Source organism: Maniola jurtina, chromosome 23 (genome assembly GCF_905333055.1).
Source record: "Maniola jurtina chromosome 23, ilManJurt1.1, whole genome shotgun sequence".
Lineage (NCBI taxonomy): Eukaryota > Metazoa > Arthropoda > Insecta > Lepidoptera > Nymphalidae > Maniola > Maniola jurtina.
In genome coordinates this window covers 823,544-846,570 of record NC_060051.1, presented here as the reverse complement: position 1 = coordinate 846,570, position 23,027 = coordinate 823,544, and the positions used below count along the sequence as shown (strand labels likewise).

Genomic DNA, 23,027 nt, shown 5'->3' with positions numbered 1-23,027 from the left:
AATTAAATTAACGTTAAATGTACGGAATCACTTCGTTGTCTTTCGGTCTGTCAAAAGTTAAGACACTAACCAAAGGCTATTTTCCGTAGACCTAGAACCATTTTCAGCTGGGATTAATAATAATAATAACTGGGAACCTTGACACGCCCACTTGGCAATATGAAGAGTAAAACAAACATTTCGACGACCGCCGTGGCGCAGTGGTGAGAACTGGGTCTTTATAAATGAGAGGTGCTGGGTTCTTCTATTGTAATTTCTACATTGGCTCATATGATTTGCCTCAATAGCTCAACGGTTATAGGAGCGGACTAAAATCCGAAAGGTCGGCGTTTCACACCCCAACGTATATTGTCGTACCCACTCCTAGCACAAGCTTAAAGCTTAGTTGGATAGCAAAGGGGAATGTTAGTCATGATTAAAATAACTCAATATTCTTTTCTTTTTTTTTAAATTTGGGTAAAAGTTGGACATGAATAAAACAGCGAAAAATTGTTGCTCAGTTTACCCTAGGCGTTACCTAAGCCCATTTTCTGTGAAGGGTACACAATCACTGACTATACCTGGCAGGCCGCCAAAATTCACTGGATAATAATGGGAACCTTGATACGTCCACTTGCTGATATGAAGAGTGGAGAACAAGTTTTCTTTTGGTAGGTATTTTAATGTAAAAAAAACTAAGTAGGTCCTTTTTAGGGTTCCATACCCCAAAAGGGAAAAAACCGGCCAAGTGCGAGTCAGACTCGCGCACCGAAAGTTCCGTATTTATTTATCGTGAAAAAAATAGCCGAGTACGGAACACTCGGTGCGCGAGTTTTACTCGCACTTGGCCGGTTTTTTTGAAAGAAAGAAAGAAAGAAAATTAATTTTTATTCCATTACAAGCTAGCCCTTGACTGCGTTCTCACCTGGTGATAAGTGATGATGCTATGATGCAAAGATGGTAGCGGGCTAACTTGGAAGGTGTGTGCCAATTTTTATTACAACCATATTCCTTATATCAGTTTCTACACCGCACTGCAACGCTAAATCGCTTGGCGGCACAGCTTTGCCGGTAGGGTGATAACTAGCCACGGCCGTAGCCTCCCGACTGACCAGCCAATTAGAAATCATAAATTCTCAAATTGCCCCTGCCTGGAATCGAACCCGGCACCTACCACTTTATGCGCCACTGCCACTACCAACGCGGCAGGGAGGTCTTCAAACTTACTACTTAGTACTTACCACCTACCTAATGCATTAAAAGTATCTGAGGTCTGCATATTTTAGTCAGATTTCAGCATAAACAAAACACATTCCAGACTTTCACCAAAAAAAGATTTTCGGCAAAAATGCCGAGCGTTATTTCAAAGTAGAAGCCGGTATGTAGCCCGTGGCATTTTGTGATCGGGGAACGGGGGACACCCCCCCTGAAAGGGGGAAACTTGGGGGTTCCTTTGCCGTAGTAATAAATTGGGGAAAATATTTATTTTTACTCGAGTAGTTTGATATTCTAGTTATTATGACACAGTTATTTTTTTCAAGAGGTCATTTGGAGTCCTCATCTCTCTCTAGGTCGTACTAATTGTCATTGCTTAGGTCATGGCCCCTTTCCATTAATATTTAATCCCATAGTGGTAGTTTTGTTAAGAGAATGATGCGGTGGGTTCACAGATCACTCCGCATTTCTCATTTGCGAGGTTTTCTAGATCCAAGAGTGCACCGGCGTTGATGAGTCAGTCAGTCAGTGAGTCAGAACTTTTGTTTTGTCTGTACAAGATCATGTATAAGTACAGAGTGAATTTGAGTGAGGGGACTCAAGCTTTGATCCTGAATCGACGATAAATGCCAAATATTAAGCTATGATGACGTGAAGTCATTGAAAGATAGGCGTTTCATAGGCTACCTAGCGTCAAAAGGAACATTTGACGCCTGCCAGTGACGTCGAAGCCTCAACGTTTGGTTTTTTTTTATTCACCTCGATCACAACCACACCTGATGGAAAGTGATGATGTGACCTAAGATGGCCTTTTACCAAGAAGATGCCTATTCACTCTTGTTTTAAAGATACCCGGATTGTAATTGGTAGGAAACACAGATCGCGGAACAGTATTCCAAACCTTGGCTATACATGCTCCCTAACTGTCGTGAACTGTGATATGAATTAGTATGGATTGTGAGTGCAACATAAGAGAGCCCTGTCTGTGAGTGCAATAAATGACCCTCTGTCATTAGTCGTGGGTAGGGTTGCCATCTCTAAAATCTATAAACTAGGACAAGGAGCCCGAAATGCCCGGATTTTTGATGTAAAATCCGGACAAATCTCTTTTTAACCCCCGACCCAAGAAGAGGGGTGTTATAAGGAGTAAATAAAATAAAATAAAGTTTATAAGGTGTTTGACGTGTGTATCTGTGTATCTGTCGGTGGCATCGTAGCTCCTAAACTAATGAACCGATCTTAATTTAGTTTTTTTTTGTTTGAAAGGTGGCTTGATCGACAGTGTTCTTAGCTACAATCCAAGAAAATCGGTCCAGCCGTTTGAAAGCTATCAGCTCTTTTCTAGTTACTGTAACCTTCACTTGTCGAGAGTGTTTTTAATTTACACTTGTTAGTTGTTACCTCACAAATAAAATAACTAGAAATTGTTACGTGTTTATTACAAATGATGCCCGCGACTTCGCCCGCGTGTAATTAGGTTTTTATTAATCCCGAGCGATTCCTTTGATTTTCCGGGATGAGTCCAGTAGGGTACTGGCAAAACTATACCGCCAGGCGATTTAGCGTTCCAATACGATACCGTGTACCAAAGGGGGTAGTGGTTTAATATAAACTGCCATAGCCTCTTCCAAGTAAGCCTGCTTACATCTTAGACTGTATCATCACTTACCACCAGGTGAAATTGCAGTCAAGGGCTAACTTGTGTTTAAATAAATAAATTAAAAATCCGCGCGGATGTTACCCTCTGTCTTCGAAGATAGGATGAATCCGGGGATTTCCGGATAGATGGCAACCCTACCCGTGGGAGCCCTCTTCCAAGAAGTTCGCCCTCTGATAGCAAGGTCGTCGACGCCTGACGCATTAGCATTATAGTCACCTAACTATAGTGATTAATGGCTTTAGTTATGACTATTTACATTTATTTAGCTTATTTATTGTTTTGTTACATGGCCACGCGTAGGATGAATGGTCGATAGATCGTTGCCTCGAATGAAGTAATAGATATACTTTTACGATCTTTATTTTGTACTAGATGACGCCCGCAGCTTCGCCCGCGTGGATTGGTCATATCCCGCGATCGATTAAAAAAAATTACGCATACGTAAAAAGAAAAACACAACTCCTATTTTTTGAAAGTCGGTTCAAAAAGTAACCTATGTTACTCCTTGGTTAATAGGTACTTTACTTGTCTGTTAAAGTCCCGTCAAAATAGCTTCAGATAGAGTACTTATTCGGAAGCATATAGTCAGCATAGGTACTCTACATTACATACAATATATTTTACTAGCCGATGCCCGCGACTTCGCCCGCGTGGATTTAGGTTTTTGACGTGACAACGTCTTATAATTCAATAGAGCCGGCTGCACGCACGAAAAAACATGACTCATGCGGCGTTACTCGCTCTGAGGCGTTCCATGTAAGGCTTGAAGTGCAAGCGAGAGCGCGGAACGAGCGACAAAGAAGCACAATCGGCCTTTCTTGTCACGTTCAACTATCGTCAGTAAACCGACTTTACAGACAAACAATTTTTTTCGAAACCCCGTGGGATCTCTTCGATTTTCCGGGATAAAAAGTAGCCTATGTGCTAATCCAGGATATTATCTATCTCCATTTCAAATTTCAGCCAAATCCGTCTAGTAGTTTTTGCGTGAAGGAGTTAACTACAAACATACACACACACACATACACACAAACTTTCGCCTTTATAATATTAGTGTGAAGTATGATTATCTTCGGAAGCATATAGTTAGTACAGGGATCTATCATCTACTCTACATCCATACTATACTTAATATTATAAATGTGAAAGTGTGTCTGTTTGTCTGTCTGTCTGCTACGTTTTCACGGTCCAAGCGCTAAACCGATTTTAATGAAATTTGGTACAGACATGGGATACATCCCGGGGAACGACATAGGCTACTTTTTATCCCGGAAAATCGAGGAGTTCCTACAGGATTAAAAAAAACTGAAATCCACGCGGGCGAAGCCGCGGGCCATCCTCTAGTACAATATATTCTACAACTAAATAAGATTCGGTGTGCGTATCTATCTATCGGCGGTAGTCTCAACTCTTAAGGTCCTTCACTAACCAATCTGTATTTTTGTGTCTTCCAGGTTTCACGTCTGGTGATCCTCCATGAAGAAGCGGAAGATGGCAACGCTATGCCAGACCTGGCACGGCCCGTGCAGGCTGTGTCGCTGGCAGTCAATAACTTAGTCAAGGTAAGAGCTTATTGAAAATGAGAGTAGAGAGAGTAAAAGTGGCAGTACTGCAATTATTGTTTCCACCGATTTCAGTTGGTAGCCATTTTTAACCCCTGATCCAAAAAGAGGGGTGTTATAGCTTTGACGTGTGTATCTGTGTGTCTGTGTATATCGTTGCGTCGGGGCCGCTAAAGATAACAGAAACTATTCTTTCTAAAACAGATGACTTTCAAAGCTGTTTCTGTTACCTCTAGCAGTCTCCCGATGCGACGAGCGCTTGGATAAAAACTTTACTAATTAGATTAAACTTAAACGACCAATACGTACGAGTACTTACATTTTTTTTTAGTTTTTATAGGTTTTTGAACCAGGGTTTTTTAAATTCTTTACTATATTACTTGTCTAAATAATCACGTAAAAATATACCTAGTTACAACTAAAATATACTTTGGTATACACAGGTTGGCCACGAAACTATCGAATCATCAGACGACGTGGTCCTTCGAACTGATATGCCAGGCGCATTGCGAAGAGTGGAAGGTGCCGCCACATTGCTGCAGCAGGCCTCCGATATGTTGAGGGCTGACCCTTACTCCGGCCCTGCCAGGTAGCAAACCTTTGAGATTCCCAAAGAACTAAAACATAGCTCTTTTCTCAGAGTCTGAACTTTGAACTTTCTTATAAGGTCCATTAGCAACCATGTTTCGAACTTCGAAGCCATAAGTTATTATTGACGACTGTTCGATGACTTCGTCTTCAGGTACTGAAGTCATTTGAACGAAAAGGCATTGTTATGACAATTATAAATTCTGTGCTATAAATCAAAAAGTGGTGATAGCCTGGTGGCTAAGACGTCGTTCTTTTCGTGGGTTTGATCCCGGGCACTCACCTTTAACTTTTCGGAGTTTTAAGCTTTACATATCACTTCATTTAACAGTGAAAGAAACATCGTGAGGAAACCTGCGTGCCTGAGAGTTCCCCATAATACTCTCCAAAAAAAAAGTGTGTGAATACTGACAAACTGCACTTGGCCAGCCATCACACACCTTTTGGATAGAGATATCGCTATGGTTCACCACTATGGCCAAAAACATCTCATTCTGAGAAGATTCCGTTCTCAGTAGTGAGCCGGCGATGGATTGATGATAATGAAAGATCCATTTGAATAAGTCAGTTGTTAAAAATTAATTTCCTTATAGGAAAAAGCTGATCGAAGGGTCCCGTGGAATTCTTCAAGGTACATCGGCGCTGCTTCTCTGTTTTGACGAGTCGGAAGTCAGAAAAATTGTCAAAGAGTGCAAAAAGGTAAGGGACTTTCATTATAGGCATAACAGGGTCCTGCGGGAGGGATGTGATGACGTCACGCGAGAGCTCAGTGAGTCCTCAACGTGTGACCACTGTCACCCTCCCGCACCACTACCGCAGGAGCACGCTCAGTTATGTGCTATACCTTTGTAAAAGTTATCTCTGTTCTTGGAATCCATACTTCCATACTAATATTATAAATGCGAAAGTGTGTCTGGCTGCTTAACTGCTGCACACTTAAACCGATTTTGATGAAATTTGGTACAGAGTTAGTTCACATCCCGGGGAAGTACATAGGCCCGGAAAATCAAAGAGTTCCTTCGGGATTTTCAAAAACCTACGTCGCGGAAATCATCTAGTTGATTATAAACTAAGACTTTCGTTCCAGGTTCTAGATTATCTGGGCGTAGCTGAAGTCATCGATACAATGGAAGATTTGGTCCAGTTCTTAAGAGACATCTCCCCAGCACTATCAAAAGCAGCCAGAGAGGTAACTACTACCCAAATATATGTAACGGAGTTTTTTTTCAGATACAAGTTAGCCCTTGAATGCAGTTTCACCTCGTGGTTTAGTGACGATGCAGTCTAAGATGGAAGCGGGCTAACCTGGAACGGGTATGTCAGTTTTCATTAAACGTATACTCCTTGGGTTTCTATACGGCATCGTACCAGAATGCTAAATTGCTTGGCAATTTAGCGTTCTGGTAAATTATATAATAAAAAAAATCTGGTAAAATATATAATTAAAAAAAAATTGGGGCAATCAAAACCTATATAGGGCACTTCCCGTTGCCCTAGAATCATGAAATTTGGCAGATAGCCATGTCTTATAGCACAAATAAAGGGAAAAATGTAAAAACTATGAATTTGTGTTACATCACGAAAAAAATTGAAAAGTGTTATTTTGTTGTAATTACGATGGCATGGAACCCTTTGTGTGCGAGTCCGACTCTCACTTGACCGGTTTTTTTCAGGTAGCGGCGCGAGCGTCAGAATTAACGCATCCTCCACACGCGGAAACATTAACGCGATGCCTGGAGAGTGTGAAGCGCCTTGCGCCGGTCCTGATCTGCGCTATGAAGATATACATACACATCCTGTCTGAGGGTACTCGTACATACAGGCTGTTATTAACAGGGCTCTCTCCGTCACTTACTCCATACAATCGTAGTTCCTTAGTTTATTATTCCTATATTCCTTAGCTTATTAGTTAGTTAATTGTATTGAGTGGGATGTCAAATGAAAGAGGAAAAACCTACAACATTAAAATATACCAAGCGACAGAAAAACAATTTTACTATAATATTTAGCGTTTATTAAGACGATCGCAGACGGGTTTTAGTTTTCAACTTTATCTTGTAAATTTTTAGGGGGCAAAGGGATTGAAGATGCGGCTGAGAACAGAAATTATCTAGCGCAACGGATGGCGGATGAAATACACGAAATTATTCGGTGAGTTTATTTCCTCATTCGTCGTCATGATTCAGCAGTCAAAATAGAATTTAACAGTGAATCCATACTAACATTATTGCCGTAACTTTACGGAAAATCAAAGGGTTCCCACTGGATTTTTAAAAACCTAAATCCACGCGGACGAAGACACGGGTATCCTCTAATATTACTAATCAAATAGACTACATACTAATAATACACAAATATATCAATCAATCATTTATTTTTGCTCAAATGTACGTTAACAATGGTATTACAATTATTATTCATATAGTATCACTACATTTGCCATGCAATGGCGTATTTTGTATCCTTTATTCTATATCGATATTATTTGTGAACAGAGTGCTTCAGCTGACGTCGTACGTGGAAGATGGCGGCGAGAAAGACAACGTAGCGGTTCTGAAAGCGCTGCAGAACATGATTCACAACAAAACGGGCGCTGCGCACGAGTTCCTTAACGTAAGTACCTATTTATTACGCGTACAACACTGAGTTAGCGAATCATCGCTTTTCTAATTTAAACTGAATTGTTGTTGTCTAGGATCCAGATGCACTTCGCAACAGTTTTGGTGAGAGGGCGCTGCGATCAGTTTTAACATCAGGACAAAGGGCAGCGGAACACTTGGCGCCCGCGCAGGCTGACACTCTGAGAAGGACTGTCAGGTATGTCTGTCCAGTTCTAAGGACCATAAATATTTTAACATACGAAGTTTACATTAACAAACATGTTGTCATACTTGTTACGCTGGCTGATTTCCATCATCAGCGAAACCTGCCGCCCGCGTCAAATGACGCCGTATACCCAGTCAAGACTACACTTGCCTTCGTTATCTACCTCCGTGTGAAATGGATATACCTATCTTCAATTCAGTTATACAGAGCATAAGTAGACGCTAGCAAAAACGAAGACAAACGAAAAACCCTGTATTTTATAAAGTTTGCAATGTATTGCAAATAAAACATCTGACTGACGCTAAAGGTCAACGAACGTTTCGTAGTTAGGTGCCGTGAAGTCAATGCCGCGTCATAGGTGGGGCATTGGCCCCGAGTTTGCACGCCACAAATTGCAAGTTTGAAAAATACTCAACCGCTAAAACTACAAGTACTCGTATAAGGCAAATGGTTATTGGTATTGGAGTGTGTGATGTGATGTAGACCTTACACTGCCTAATTGCAATAATTGCGGATTATAGCAAATTAAGTTTTTGGTTCCTTGTGTATCGAGGACTTCTAAATTCAAATTTTTATTCAATTAAACTTTTACAAGTGCTTTTGAATCGTCAAAATAATCTACCGCTGCCGTTGAATGCCGTTCCTACCGAGAAGAACCAGCAAGAAACTCGGCGGTAGCTCTTTTCAAATGTACAATTTACAATAATATGCAAAGTAACGCCTGCTTCTATACGACATTTGGAATAGTTAGCGTTTCTTCGTCGCCGCTACAGGAACAATGTTAGAGACATCTTTTAATCTTAGAACAATGTTAGACTGCATCCATACGTAGTCGAAATTCCTCGAACACGTACGAAGCGATTTGCTTCCTCTTTTCTAATCTGAACCGCCAGGATGTGGAACACCCTTCCACCTATAATATGGGTACCTTCAAGTCAAGAGTGAATAGGCAACTTCTAGGCAAGCGCGCTCCATCTTAGACTGCATCATCACTTGCTAGCGACTCTGATTGCAGCCAAGCGCTAGTCTATAGAATTAAAAAAAAAAAGACACTTGTAAGTTGATTTGTAAACTTAAAAGGGACTAGGGTTCCAAATGCGCCTTTCAAACACCTTTGTAAAGAGCGCACAGACACACAGAGAGACCGATACACAAAAATTAGAAAACAATGTACGTTGCAAAGAGAATATATCACTACGTTGGTACGTTGAGTGTTAACTTAGCCATAGATAGTAGTTGACAGACATAGACCTGTCAGAACGAGAGCGGTGAAGTGACGCGACGACGTTCCAGTTCACGTTACACACTTTATGAAAATTATAATCGCTTTCAGATCCGGCGGGATTAATGCGGACTTGTTATGCGACGAGCGACAATATGGCCACGGACGAGAACCTAAGGTAATATAATTAGCAACCTATACATGTCCACTGCTGGATATAAGTCTCTTGTAGTGATACCTGATGACGTGCTGAAGCTCAGTGATTCGTCAACGTGTGACAACTGTCACCCTCCCGCACCACTCTACTAACACAGGAGCCTACTCAAACATGAGCTTTTTTGACGTGACAACGTCTTATAATTCAATAGAGCCAGCTGCACGCACGAAAAAACATGACTCATGCGGCGTTACCTCGCTTTAAGGCGTTCCATGTAAGGCTTGAAGTGCAAGCGAGAGCGCGGAACGAGCGACAAAGAAGCACAATCGGCCTTTGTTGTCACGTTCAACTATTGTCAGTAAACCGACTTTACAGACAACCAATTTTTTTTTTCTCTCGTCTGGCTTTACACTGATTAGCCAATGTCAAGTTTGTAGTTATTTACAAGTTAGGGAAACTATATGTATGAGTATGGACTTCGTCTGTGCCGGTGCCCGCCGACATACGCGCGGCGCCCCTTTAGAGCGCTTCCCAGTCAGTTCCACCACCAATAAACACCAGCAGAACACAAAAACCGACCACTTCTAACAAAAAAAAAAAAAAAAACACTCCAAAAAGGCAGAGCACGCGTGCCATCAAACGCCAACACAGACGAAGTCCCAAATAGGCGCTATACATAATAATATAGTCCAGTCATTTAGTAGTTTTACCTGGAAAGTTTTCCGGGAGTTTCGAAAATTGGTGGTTTTATAGATTTCGATGTGCTCTTTCCGAATTTTTATTTTGTCACCTCGTATCTTTGCCGCTCGCGCCGCCATCTTGGAAAAATGGCGTCCAAAAACAGTTTTTTGGCGATAACTGCTTCCCGACTCATTTTATGATGAAAATGGTTATGTAACAATTAAACTAGAGACAATTTTCTACAATTTATGTAGTCACATTTTTTTGTAGACTCAATAGTTTTAACGGACAGGAGAAGCATGGGGAATAATAGTATGAATACCTCTCGTCTCTCCGCATCGTTCCGAACACATTCCACTAATAAGTGATGTGCGTCTTCAGGTCTATCACAAATAGTTAGGAAAGGGCAGCTAGGAAATAAGACTTCTTTCAATAAGAAACCAAATTTTAGTGGAATGTGTCAAGAACGAATGCGCATTAAGTATAGAATTATCTTGTTGTAGGCGCAAAATCTAGCATCGGAGTTACGTGGGCAAATCAATGAAGTGGACAGCGTCGTCAACGAGGGAGTCCGCGCGGCCGAGAAGCAAGGAGGGAAGACCCTTGCGGCCAGGTTGGTGTTACGTTTGCTACACCTTTCTACCATCGTACTGCAAGGCATCGTCAAGGCCTGCATACGAACGAAGTTGAAATTCCTCGGACTCGTATGAAGCGATTTGTTTCCTCGTTTCTAATCCGATCCGCCAGGATATGGAACGCCCTTCCGGCATCAGTTTTCCCCTCCACTGTTAATATGGGTACCTTCAAGTCAAGAGTGAACAGACAACTTCTAGGCAAGCGCGCTCCATTTTAGTCTGCATTATCACTTGCTAGCAGGTCTGATTGCAACCAAGCGCTAGTCTGTAAATTAAAAAAAAAACCTAGCAAAAAGTCTTTGCCTTTGATATTAAGAACCCGTACGCTCGATTTTATATTTTATAGGAACTATTGAAGACCGTAGTGCTTTTCCTTTTGAGGTACGGAACCCTAAAAAATGGCCAAGTGCGAGTCAGTTTCGCGCACCGAGGGTTCCGTACTACACTCGTTTTTTTCGAGATTTTGGACGATAAATCAAAAACTATTATGCATAAAAATAAGTAAAAATCTGTCTTGGAATGAGCACGTAAAGCCCTTTATGATATCCCACTTGGTACAGTTATCTTAATTTGAAAATTGAAAATATTTATTTGTTCATGAACACATTTTAATGTTTTTTTTTGTGATGTAACCACAAATTCATGGTTTTTGGATTTTTCTCTTTACTTGTGCTATAAGGTCTACCCACCTGTCAAATTTCATGATTCTAGGTCAACGGCAGACAGACAACAAAGTGATCCTATAAAGGTTCCTTTATTCCTGGTATACGGAGGTATATTCCTGGAGGTACGGAACCCTTAAAAAGTTTTATTTTATTGTTCCTAGATTGGAGACAGCTCACAAGTGGTTGTTGCACCCTGCCGCAGATCCGTCCACCAGGATCGAGGGGCAGAAGGCCATCAACAGCATCGTTTCCCAGGGACAGAGGGTATGTACAGTTCTGAATAAATAACACCTACATATTGTAACTTTCAATCTTGATACATAATAATTACCTACTCCTTTTAAGCTGCTGTGGTCACCTAAGTTTCCTTCTCTCGCACATTCTAACATTTTCAATTCAAAATATTTTTATTCAATTACACTTTTACAAGTTCTTTTGAATCGTCAAAAGCATCTACCACTGGTTCGGAATGCCTTTCCTACCGAGAAGGACCAGCAAGAAACTCGGCGGTTGCTCTTTTCAAAGAAAACATAGTTTTGTTTTTGATTGGTTGGTCAGTTAGTCACTCAAAATAGTCAACGCCCACTGACTTTGTCTTTGTCATTTGTATGGGATTACGAACAGAGAGAGCCGTATTCTAACTTCTCTCCGTGGATAGAGTATGGTCAGACTTTTTTCTCCAGGACTTCAACTGTATCTCAATCCTTTTAAGAGTTGAACTACTGGGATAAAATAATTCAAAATTCAAAATATTTTTATATTGAAAACTGAGGTACTTTATATTTTTGAGAATTCAAGATTTAATTTGACTTCTACAGATAGCTGACAATCTTCAAGGTAGAGAAAAGGCAGAAGTCATGCAATTGTGTTCTGAAGTGCAGAGGTTGGCCGACCAGTTGGCCGACTTGTGTATGAGTGGCCAAGGGGACACGGAAGAAGCCAGGGCTATTACCAGGTTTGTATTAAGGGGTTGGTTAGATGCCCACTGCTGGACATAACTTTTTGCGGACAGAAGTCTATTGACTTTGACTCTGGTGTTAAAGTAGCAAGCCAGCTAGAAGATTCCAAGGTAGAGAAAGGCAGAAGTCATGCAACTGTGTTCGGAAGTGCAGAGGTTGGCCAACCAGTTGGCCGACTTGTGTATGAGTGGCCAAGGGGACACGGAAGAGGCCAGGGCTGTTACCAGGTTTGTATTAGGGGGTTGGTAGATGTCCACTGCTGGACATAGCTTTTTGGAGACAGAAGTCCGTGTCCCCTTGGCCACTCGCCAAGGGGACACGGAAGAGGCCAGGGCTATTACCAGGTTTGTATTAGAGGGGTGGTTAAATGTCCATTGTTGGACATAGCTTTAAGCTTTTTAAGACAGTAGTCTATTAACTCTGTTGGTTAAGAAGCAAAAACTGAGTTCTAAAGTATTACTAGGCTACATTCTCAAAAAAAAAAAGATTAATATGTCCTGTTAGCTTTTATGCAGAACCAAAGCCATTAATGAAATTTGTTTTGGGGTATACCAAAAGTTCTTAGGTTGCCCCATATAATTTTTTTTTTTTTTATAATATTGGGACGAATTTTTCTTAATACCATTGGTTTCTTTCTTTCTTTCTAATTCATTGAGTTTCATTTTTAACTCCCGACCCAAAAAGAGGGGTGTTATAAGTTTAACGTGTGTATCTGTCTGTGGCACCGTAGCTCCTAAACGAATGAACCGATTTTAATTTAGTTTTTTTTGTTTGAAAGGTGGCTTGATTGAGCCGTTTGAAAGTTATCAGCTATTTTCTAGTTTTCTCATAGAGGTTTTTGTCGAGAGTTTTTAAATTTTTGATATTTTGATGTGGAGTCCTGATGTGGAGAAATACATCAGCTGTATTGTCGTCAGGGATTTGACGGACAAGCTGCACGAGCTGAAGCGCAGTATGGAGCGCGCAGTCGTCAACAGGGTGGTGGAGGATTTCATTGATGTTGCGGCTCCTTTGAGGCACTTCACCGACGCTGTCAATGCTCCTGAAGGTTAGTTATATTTTATTTCTAAGCAATGCCCGAATACTTCATCCGTGTAATTTAATTCCTAACAATCCTGTGGGAACTCTCCAAGATAAAAACTAGTCTATGTTCATATGAGGGACTCGGCCTTTTCAAATTGGTTCTAGGGTTCCGTATCTTCAAAGAATAAAAGGAACCCTTTGTTGTCTGACTGTTATGTCTGTCAAGGCAATCAAAAGCTATAGGGTACTTCTCGTTTACCTAAAATCATGGGTAAGTAGCCATCCATGTCTTATAGCACAAGTAAAAACAAAAGAATTTGTGGTTACATCACAAAAAAAATATTTTGTTCTATTTCTTGCACTATGGTACGGAACCCTTCTTGTCTGAGTCCGTCTCGCACTTGACCGTATTTTTCCATATATTATTACTTCTATACTCAGGAACTCCGGGTCGCGAGGCAAACTTCCATGACAGGTCGAATGCTCTGGCGGCGTTCAGCCAGAAAGCGGCCGCCGCCGCCGGCATGGTCGCAGCCGGGGTCAGGCATAACAAGAGGCTGGCTGACCAACTCATACACAACGCACAGGAGGTATGACTTTTTTTATAATCAGATATAAATAAGCCCTTGACTGCAATCTCACCTGATGGTAAGTGATGATGCAGTCTAAGATGGAAGCGGAAGGGGTATGGCAGTTTTATCAAACCCATACCCCTTTGGTTTCTACACGGCATCGTACCGGAACGCTAAATCGCTTGTCGGTCGGGCTTTGCCGGTAGGGCGGTAACTAGCCACGGCCAAAGCCTTCCACTAGACAAAGATTCTTTTTCTTCTTGGCAGACGAAGCGTGGTCTCCGTATCTACTTGAGTTTTGCATTTATCCGTCCGTCCGTCCGTCCGTCCGTCAGAATCTCATAACTTCAGAATAAATGCACATACTTATTATTGTTTCATGAATTTAAAATCAATATGGCGGATGTTACATCCAAAAAAGGTGGAGGTTTCAATTTTTTTTCTGCTGTTAAAAAGGATTGATGGAACGAGTTGGTACTTGGACTTGGACTACTCGAATAGCCGGGTACTTTTGATCATATATTTTATCCTGAACAGGATTTTGCTCTGAAACAACTAACAACTCACTGGAGTAATCTAGCTGCTAAAATAAGGGTCTAAATTATAAATTTATCCTTTTGTAGGTGGAGAAACTTTCCCCTCAACTGATCTGCGCCGGCAAAATCCGTTTGCACTATCCTGATAGCAAAGTAAGTTCTTCAGTGTACTTAGTATAAGAATTTTACATAGAATTTAAGCATTAAAACCTAGTGATGTCTGTACACAGTAAAATGAACCTAATTGTTCTTGATTTAACGTGACAGATTCAATGGTCGGCGATTTTAAGGATCGATGTGATTTCTTGCATGGATATAGTTAAAGACATATTATCCCGGATAGTTAAAAAATCCCTAGAATTTAAAAAAAAAAGTAAAGCCACGCGGATGAAGTCGCGGGTATCAGCTAGTTTTTTTTATTAAAACCCATGAATAACTGTTACGCGTTGTAATCTGTGTTCATCGCGTAGGTTTTGGAAGGACATTCCAATAATTCGTTAAAAATATTTAAAAAATACCTGCTTTTTCAGCGTGACGCTTATAATATTCGTTTGGATTTTTCATTCGCACATTACAGGGGAATGTTTATTGATATAATTTCACTTGTTCTTTCAATAGGTAGCTGAAGAACATTTCAACAATCTGAAAAACCAATACTCGGACGCAGTGTTGCGTTGCAGAGACCTTTGTGACCAGGCTGTCGATCCTTTGGACTTCGTCAGAACTGCTGGTAAGCCCCAGAACCTAGAAAATGTTATTAGGGATGGAATTTTCAAAAATCCTTTTTCAATGATTTTCAGCCAGGTCAAGTCTTTTTGAATGTAGTTTTTGTTTGTAGGTGAATTGATGCAAAAGCACACATACTTATGTGAGGATGCCATCCGTAACAACGACTCGCAGAAAATGGTTGACAATACTTCAGCTATCGCTAGGTAAGCACGAAAAGCACTAATAGAAATTCAATTAAATTTTTTACTAACTATTACATGTCTTGTAAATTAACATAAAACTAATTAATCCCCAAAGTAGTTAGCCAGAAACTAAGGTTAAAACCTGTAGAGCACACTTTGTCTTTGCTTAGACTTAAATTTCAGTTAGAACGAGACAGATTTATGCCAGCGGTATGATGCTGTCTCGTTTTAACAGTGTCAGTATGAGCAAAATCAAAGTGCGCTCTATAGATCTCAGCCTAAGAACTCTAAGACGACATGCTATGACGTGGGACAGTATATACTCGTTATCACACTTCACATCACACTAATATTATAAAGGAGAAAGTTTGTATGTGTGTGTGTGTGTGTATGTTTGTTACTCCTTCACGCAAAAACTACTGGGCGGATTGGGCTGAAATTTAGAATGGAGATAGATTATACCCTGGATTAGCACATAGGCTACTTTTTATCCCGGTAAATCAAAGAGTTCCCACGGGAATTTTAAAAAACCTACATCCACGCGAACGAAGTCGCGGGTATCGGCTAGTCTACAATATAACAAGTACCATCTATCAAGTATCAATACAGTAAATTGATTTCATTTGAACAGGTTAGCGAATCGAGTTCTTTTAGTGGGAGGTTCAGAAAGAGAAAACACAGAAGATGGCGAATTCGCGGCCGCCATTGCTGCGGCGCAACAAAGACTACAGGCGGCCATAGCGCCCGCGGTACGCGCCGCTAAACGAGTAGCGCTCAACGACCGTACTGCCGTCCCGGTCTGGCGCGCCGCCAACAACGAGGTGAGAGGGAGATAGCATTACACCACATCCCCGACCGCGCCTCACTCCGAACCGAACTCAATTATATACTACTACCAGTACAACTGCCTGTTCGGACACGATTTGTATGTGTGGGCAAGAGTAGGTCTGAGCGAAACCAATCGAGCGGGACAAGGACAGCGTTATACGCAAGCAACATCAGTGCTTGTCGCTTGTCTTGTCTTGTGTTGTCAGTGCAAGTCTTAGTATAGAATTGTTGTAGCAGTAAGCGGTTAGGACCTCGGCCTCATATTCGGATAATCGGAGTTTCAGTTCTGGGGACTCATGTCTAACTTTTTGGAGTTAAATGCATTTTGAGCAGTTAAATATCACGCATATGCTTTAGCGGGGAAGGAAAACATCGTGAGGAAACCTGCATGCCTAAGAGTTCTCCATAAAGTTCTCATAGGTAAGTCGAATCTACCAATTTGCACTTGGCCATCGTGTTTGACTATGGCTGAATCCCTTCAAAAGGAGACCCGTGGTCAGTAGTGAGCTGGCCATGGGTTAATGATGACGATGACGAGTTGAATTAATATGAAAGCTATTCGACAGATAATCAAAGCAGCAAGCGGCGTGGAAGAAGCCCTATCTCGCCAATACGCGCCACCACCGCCGCCACCAGCCTTGCCCGAAGCCCTCAGCGCCCTGCACATTGCGCCCCAGCACGCGCCGCCCCGTCCCCCGCCCCCTGCGCTCAGCGCACCCCCGCGCCCGCCACCTCCGGACACGGACGACGAGGGAGAGGACATCTTCAGGAGGCAGCCTCACCCCAGCCAGCCTATATTGGTAATACGCTAGCCAATAGAAGAGCCCTATACTGAGAGTTCCTGGCTGGGTGTTGTGCTCGGTAGAGCAGCGTCGTGCTGCGATCTATTGAGACTCTGCCCTACGCCAGGTCATTCGTGATTCGTATCCTCCACAATGCGCCTTACATACATACAAAAACTATCTATACTAATAAATAAAATTGGAGTGTCTGTCTGTAATATCGAAATAACTACCTCATATTAAGCTCATATGGTTATTTGAACGATACCATAACTGAATCACACGTTTTTAAAATTTTTGTCTGTCTGTCTGTCTGTCTGTCTGTATGTCTGTTTGAAAAGGCTAATCTTTGGAACGGCTGAACCGATTTTGACGGGACTTTCACAGGCAAGTAGAGGATTGACCAGGGCGTAACATAGGCTACTTTTTTAACCGACTTTCAAAAAGGGAGTTGTGTTTTTCTACCTATGTACACCAAAATCTCCGAGATTTCTGAACCGATTTGCGTCATTTCTTTTTTAATCGATAGAGGAACTTTGCGACATTGTTTCATAAAAAATTTGGAGTCCAACTCCTCAATCCTGATGCTGCAGGGGATCTGACCAATCCACGCGGGCGAAGCTGCGGGTATCAGCTAGTTATACATAAAAATAAATAAAAATCTGTTTAAGAATGTACACGTAAAGCCGATTCATATGATACCCCACTTGTTATAGTTATCTTTCTTTGAAAATACTAATTAGTTGTTCACGAATTTTAACGTTTTTGTGATGTAACCACAAATTCACGGTTTCCGGATTTTCTCCTTTACTTGTGCTATAAGACCAATCTGGCTGACTGCCAAATTTCATGATTCTAGGTCAACGGGAAGGTTACTAGGTACTCCATAAGTTTTCTTGACAGACACGACAGACAGACGAGAAAGTGATCCTATTAGGGTTCCGTTTTACCTTTTGTACCTCAAATGGAAAAACGGAACCCAAAAGAGATATAATAATATGCTATGTAGGACTGTAGGTCTTGATTAAAATTATTTGTACAGGTGGCCGCACACAACTTGCACAAGGCAGTGCGGGAGTGGTCGTCCAAAGACAACGAGATCATCGCTGCGGCCAAACGTATGGCCATCCTTATGGCCAGGCTCTCGGATCTGGTGCGATCTGACTCTAAAGGTATGTGGTCTGATAATAACAATAGATTTATGATGTGTAATATTTTGTAAATAATATTAAGCTTTGTGGAGCCTTTTATGGGCCCAAATCATCATCATCAGCCTGTGGAATTCCACTGTTGGACATAGGCCTTCCCTATAGAGCGCCACCACACCCGGTCCTCAGCCTTCTTCATCCAGCCACTTCCCGCCCACCGCTTTATATCGTCGGTCCATCGTGCTGGAGGCCGTCTCACACTACGCTTGCTTAAACGCGGTCTCCACTCAAGGACTTTCCGGCTCCAACGACCATCGCCTCTACGACAGGCATGGCCTGCCCACTGCCACTTCAGCTTGCTAATAGTTTGGGCTATGTCAGTGACCTTGGTTCTCCTGCGGATCTCCTCATTTTGGATCCTATTCCTCAGGGAAACTCCTAACATAGCCCTCTCCATAGCTCACTGAGCAACTTTGAATTTGTTAACAAGGGCATTTGTCAGTGTACACGTTTCAGCAGCAGGTGAGGAGGATTGGCCCAAATGCTAAATGTAAATAGTAATTGCTGTAAATTTTTCATCGCTAATATGTATAGAATTACTCATATAATGTTTTGCTAATGTATACTTTTAAATTTGTGACAAGTCTGTTTCACTTATCGGATGGTTGGCCAATGCGACATAGCGTGTCGTTGATTCAATAGTAATATATCAAATGAAAGAGGAAAAAATTCTGAGTTCATAAATATAAATATGGTGTGTGTTAAAATACACCGAGTTCACTGGTAGTGGTCGGGTTTTAGTGCTTTTTAACTAGAAAGTGAATTTCAGACTAAATATTTTTACTCTCTGTCGTTAATTTCGTAACTGAGCCAAAAACAGATATCGAGTTAATTATGTCCTAAAAATCTTCTTTTTACTAGGAGAAGGACTTTAAAATACGACACAAATCTAAAGGTATTCATCAATGACTTTCTAAGCAAGGACATCGCACTGGCGCGCATAACAAGGGACCAAGTAAGTGTGCTTATACTCGGTGTAAGCACACTTTCTTCATTAGTCGCATGTTGACTGCAAAGCTGTCAAGACGCCTAAATGCGCGATCAAAAAGTGCCGAAATAATACGTTAACGACGCAGAAAAGAGATGGTGTGACTTACCACCGGTAAGTTAATTTTATTTACGTAAGATAACATGCGAAAAACTGTAAAATACTTAGTAAAACCATTGAAAACACTAGAAATATCTAAAATTATTTACAATGTTCCCATTCCTTTCTCTCACGCACATCGGAAAGAGACAGATGGAAGGGCGCGTCACGAATGTCGGAAAAACAAAACTGTGGAGTAGCTTTTTTTTGTTCTATGTAAAATCTATTGGCCATTATTGTATCACATTTATTTTATTACTAGCTGTGCCCGCGACTTCGGTCGCGTAGAATAGCTCTAAGCGCGCTTTATATAGCCACGAACGCTCAGGCGCGAGGCGTGTATCTGTACGTTAAAAATGTTCGCCGCGATTCTTTAAATTGACATAACTTTTTTATTTATGAACCGATTGACATGAAATAAACACTAAATGTTAAGTGAAGCTTACTACAATATATTAGTGACAACCGTATCTAAATCGAATAAGCCGTTTCTGATATTAGCGTGCACAAACACACAGACAAACAGACAAAAAAAAATTAATTACAATTTCGGGTTCGGCATCGATAAAAAAAAGTAGCAGGGGTTGTTGTTATTAACAAGCCCTGCTACTTTTTTTTTATATATTTCCATTGTACAGACACCACTTTTCTACAATTTTATTATATGTATAGTGTATTATATGTATCTTTTGACGACCTCCGGTGCGCAGTGGTAGCGCGGTGGATTTGTATGACGAGGGTCCCGGGTTCGATTCCCGGCTGGGCCGATTGAGATTTTCTTAATTGGTTTAGGTCGGCTGGTGGGAGGCCTTTGGCCATCTTGATTCAAGGCCCATCTTGAATCCGCCATTTTGGTTTTATTTTTCAGCTCCCTGTCAATTGGATGAAGTTCTGAGTGACATTTGTTCGAGCACCCCCCACCTATCTTCAATACCCTGGCCGTGCTCCTCACCGAAATCCTCAATCATCAGCTCTATCCATATTTTTCCTCCGAATCATTTTTTGTCCTCTATACGAAACCATCGGTAAAAAAAAACATACAAAATTTTACAGAAGAGTTGATCAAATGAGTCAGTCAGTCAGTCAGTCAGTCAGTGAATCAGCACGAGCAGAATAGTATATAGTATAGATATAGTATAATAGTTTCATATTTACAAAAACGAAAAATCTCTCAAAGAAATAACAAAAATTAATAGTGCTACACTACTCCATTCCATTTTTTGTTCAAGTTTGCTTCTAAAATCACCTTATTCAGCTTCGAGTGCAATAATCGATTTACATTGCGGCTTAATCACTGAGGTTAGTTTACAGGACTTGAATGTTAGCGGGAATGTATAAATGGAGCAGTTGAAGCTACATAGGGTGAATTTAGAAACGTGTGCCATGTTTGGGCTCTTGTGTTGTATGCCACGATGTGTCCATGCTTAGAAAGTCATTGGTATTCATAATTATTGTTATAAATATCAAGCTACATGCTATATGTCTATATGTATACCGCATTATTGTATCATATGTCTGTCCATTGCTTCTCTTGGATATATAGAAGTCGCTATGAACCTCAGCGGTAAGTTGTACGTTTGTATGTACCTAAAAAATAAGCTTGTGTTCCATATTGTAAATATTTTGTATATTGTAAATTTGTAATTTTTTCTGTTTTGTAAAGTGTTTCGCGGTGTTTCGTATTATTTCATACTTATACTGCCATACTTAATGTTATAAATGCGAAAGTGTGTATGTCTGTCTGTCTGTTACCTTTTTATGGCCCAACAGTTTAACCGATTCTGACAAGTGTTCAAAGTCAGAGTGCGCTCTAGAGATCTCATCCTAAGTGTCCAAACTCGATGAAAATGATTGCAATCGATTCTGTTACTAGTTCTGATTCTGAAAAAACTATTTTCAGGTTTTTCAGGTTTTGCTTACACTAAAACTAACGGTGTACATTTTTTGATATCATAGGTAGCAAGCGCGAGTTGATAGCGACGGCCAAAGCGATCGCTGAGGCGTCCGAGGAAGTCACTCGTTTGGCCAAGAAGCTGGCCCTGGAATGTACCGACAAGAGGATAAGAACCGTGAGTTTATTAACCCCGATCCAAAAAGAGGGGTGTTATAAGATTGACGTGTGTATCTGTGTATCTATCTGTGCATCGTAGCTCCTAAACTAATGAACCGATTTTAATTTTGTTTTTTTTTTCGTTTGAAAGGTGGCTTGATCGAGAGTGTTCTTAGCTATAATCCAAGAAAATCGGTTCAGCCGTTTGAAAGTTATCAGCTCTTTTCTAGTTACTGTAACCTTCACTTGTCGGGGGTGTTATAACTTTTTAATTTACACTTGTAATTTATTAATCATGTATACAATACAATAAATAGTTAAAGTTAAAGTTGAAAAAAAAAACTGTTTAGAGGCAAAACCAAATAGAGCAAACCGGTCAAGTGACAGTTGGGCTCGCACGCGAAGGGTTCCGTACCATCGCACAAGACATAACACTGTACTTGTTTAAAAAAATGCATGGCGGCCATTTTGAAATTCGCTTTCTTGATATTTTATTATATTCCACACTGAAAATTCAACTCACAACAATCACGGTTCATCAGATACAGTCAGACGGATGGATGAACAGCGGAGGCTTAGTAATGAGGTTCCGTTGGCATTACTTTGAATACGGAACCCTAAAAAAGAGAAACCGCTGAGTACAGAAACTTAAGGGTCTTTGTCGTATTTGACCAGAATATTTTTAATTTGCATTTGTTTTCCCAGAATTTGCTGCAAGTGTGCGAAAGAATTCCGACCATCGGCACTCAACTCAAGATCCTTTCGACCGTCAAAGCCACCATGCTGGGTGCTCAAGGTATGATATTTTTATAACTATAGGGTTATTCCATTTTAAAATTTATCTCCTAGCTGCTAAAAGGTTAATTTTATTTGCTGCTAAATCCGCCATGGGTAGAATTCGAGTATTCGCAATTTATTTTTCATCATATCTATTCGAAAAACGAAAATATGTATTGGGGGATATCGGGGAAAAAACCATTTTGTTCTCGTGGGAGTTTGAATTTTCTCTCTTCTGATTGATCCGGGTTCATGCTTTAGTATGTATTGTGTTTTTCTCAAAGTAAGTGCTTATAGTGTGTGCCACTCGGGGCCAAAACATCTTGTTCTCGGGCTGCGTATATTGATTCCTCGCTACGCTCTCATTTTGAAATATCACTTTGGCGCCTTGTATACACACATAAGTAACCTAAGTGAGCGTGTGAACTCACACATATTTTTTTCACTATTCAAGGCTTAGATTCATTGTAAAAGTTTGCTTTAATGATTTAGGATTCTCTTTCCTTGAAATTACCGTATTAACCTTGTTATTATAATTATTTATAACTATTTCCTTGAATATTAGTATTATTATATTGAGTTAATGTTAACCGCTGTAACGTTATATTTTTGTTAACGCCTCCCGTAACCGCTTAACGCCTCATTTGCAGTCGGAATGCCGGATTATAAAGGTATTATTGGCTTCGCTAACTCTATCATCTTGTCTTTTAATAATTATTATTCTTTTCTTACTTTTTTTGTAAGTTTTTCTATGCTTAAGTATTATAAAAATGAATTATATATTTTTTTTTCTATCAAAAGCTACATATTTCTTCTTATTAAGCTATGTATATGCATAAAAACTATCTTGATTCAACGGCCTATCTAAATAAAACGTGGTTACGTGAATTTTGCATGATAAGCATTCCGATATACAAATTTATATAACATAAAACCTTATTATATAAGATTAAAACAGTACTAACCCCTTCACATTTTTTGTGGAACTACTTTTATAAGGAGTTCCCTTACTTATAGTTAATGACAATGGCGCACAATTTGCAAATTATTTAAGGATTTTAATGTTTTTTTTTAATGCTACTATAGTGTTATAGGTTTCGATAT

General features: G+C 40.5%; 1 protein-coding gene across 3 annotated transcripts in view; it reads left to right on the top strand.

The window, feature by feature from the left end:
• The window catches only part of LOC123877197 (vinculin), a 38,224-nt gene that overhangs the window by 13,300 nt on the left and 1,897 nt on the right, over nucleotides 1-23,027 (top strand). Inside the window, exons 2-25 of one of the 3 annotated variants that reach the window (XM_045923726.1) lie at nucleotides 4,309-4,416; nucleotides 4,860-5,005; nucleotides 5,598-5,703; nucleotides 6,092-6,193; nucleotides 6,678-6,810; nucleotides 7,074-7,155; nucleotides 7,500-7,617; nucleotides 7,700-7,821; nucleotides 9,164-9,230; nucleotides 10,394-10,503; nucleotides 11,352-11,454; nucleotides 12,009-12,038; nucleotides 12,270-12,376; nucleotides 13,067-13,197; nucleotides 13,614-13,762; nucleotides 14,368-14,433; nucleotides 14,899-15,010; nucleotides 15,119-15,212; nucleotides 15,823-16,012; nucleotides 16,586-16,819; nucleotides 17,844-17,973; nucleotides 21,053-21,165; nucleotides 21,852-21,942; nucleotides 22,574-22,594. In XM_045923726.1, coding sequence (XP_045779682.1) covers nucleotides 4,309-4,416; nucleotides 4,860-5,005; nucleotides 5,598-5,703; nucleotides 6,092-6,193; nucleotides 6,678-6,810; nucleotides 7,074-7,155; nucleotides 7,500-7,617; nucleotides 7,700-7,821; nucleotides 9,164-9,230; nucleotides 10,394-10,503; nucleotides 11,352-11,454; nucleotides 12,009-12,038; nucleotides 12,270-12,376; nucleotides 13,067-13,197; nucleotides 13,614-13,762; nucleotides 14,368-14,433; nucleotides 14,899-15,010; nucleotides 15,119-15,212; nucleotides 15,823-16,012; nucleotides 16,586-16,819; nucleotides 17,844-17,973; nucleotides 21,053-21,165; nucleotides 21,852-21,942; nucleotides 22,574-22,594 — 2,665 coding nt within the window. Of the gene's footprint in view, nucleotides 1-4,308; nucleotides 4,417-4,859; nucleotides 5,006-5,597; nucleotides 5,704-6,091; nucleotides 6,194-6,677; nucleotides 6,811-7,073; nucleotides 7,156-7,499; nucleotides 7,618-7,699; nucleotides 7,822-9,163; nucleotides 9,231-10,393; nucleotides 10,504-11,351; nucleotides 11,455-12,008; nucleotides 12,146-12,269; nucleotides 12,377-13,066; nucleotides 13,198-13,613; nucleotides 13,763-14,367; nucleotides 14,434-14,898; nucleotides 15,011-15,118; nucleotides 15,213-15,822; nucleotides 16,013-16,585; nucleotides 16,820-17,843; nucleotides 17,974-21,052; nucleotides 21,166-21,851; nucleotides 21,943-22,573; nucleotides 22,595-23,027 lie in introns of all 3 variants that reach the window. The other 2 variants (XM_045923725.1, XM_045923727.1) reach the window with 2 other exon arrangements.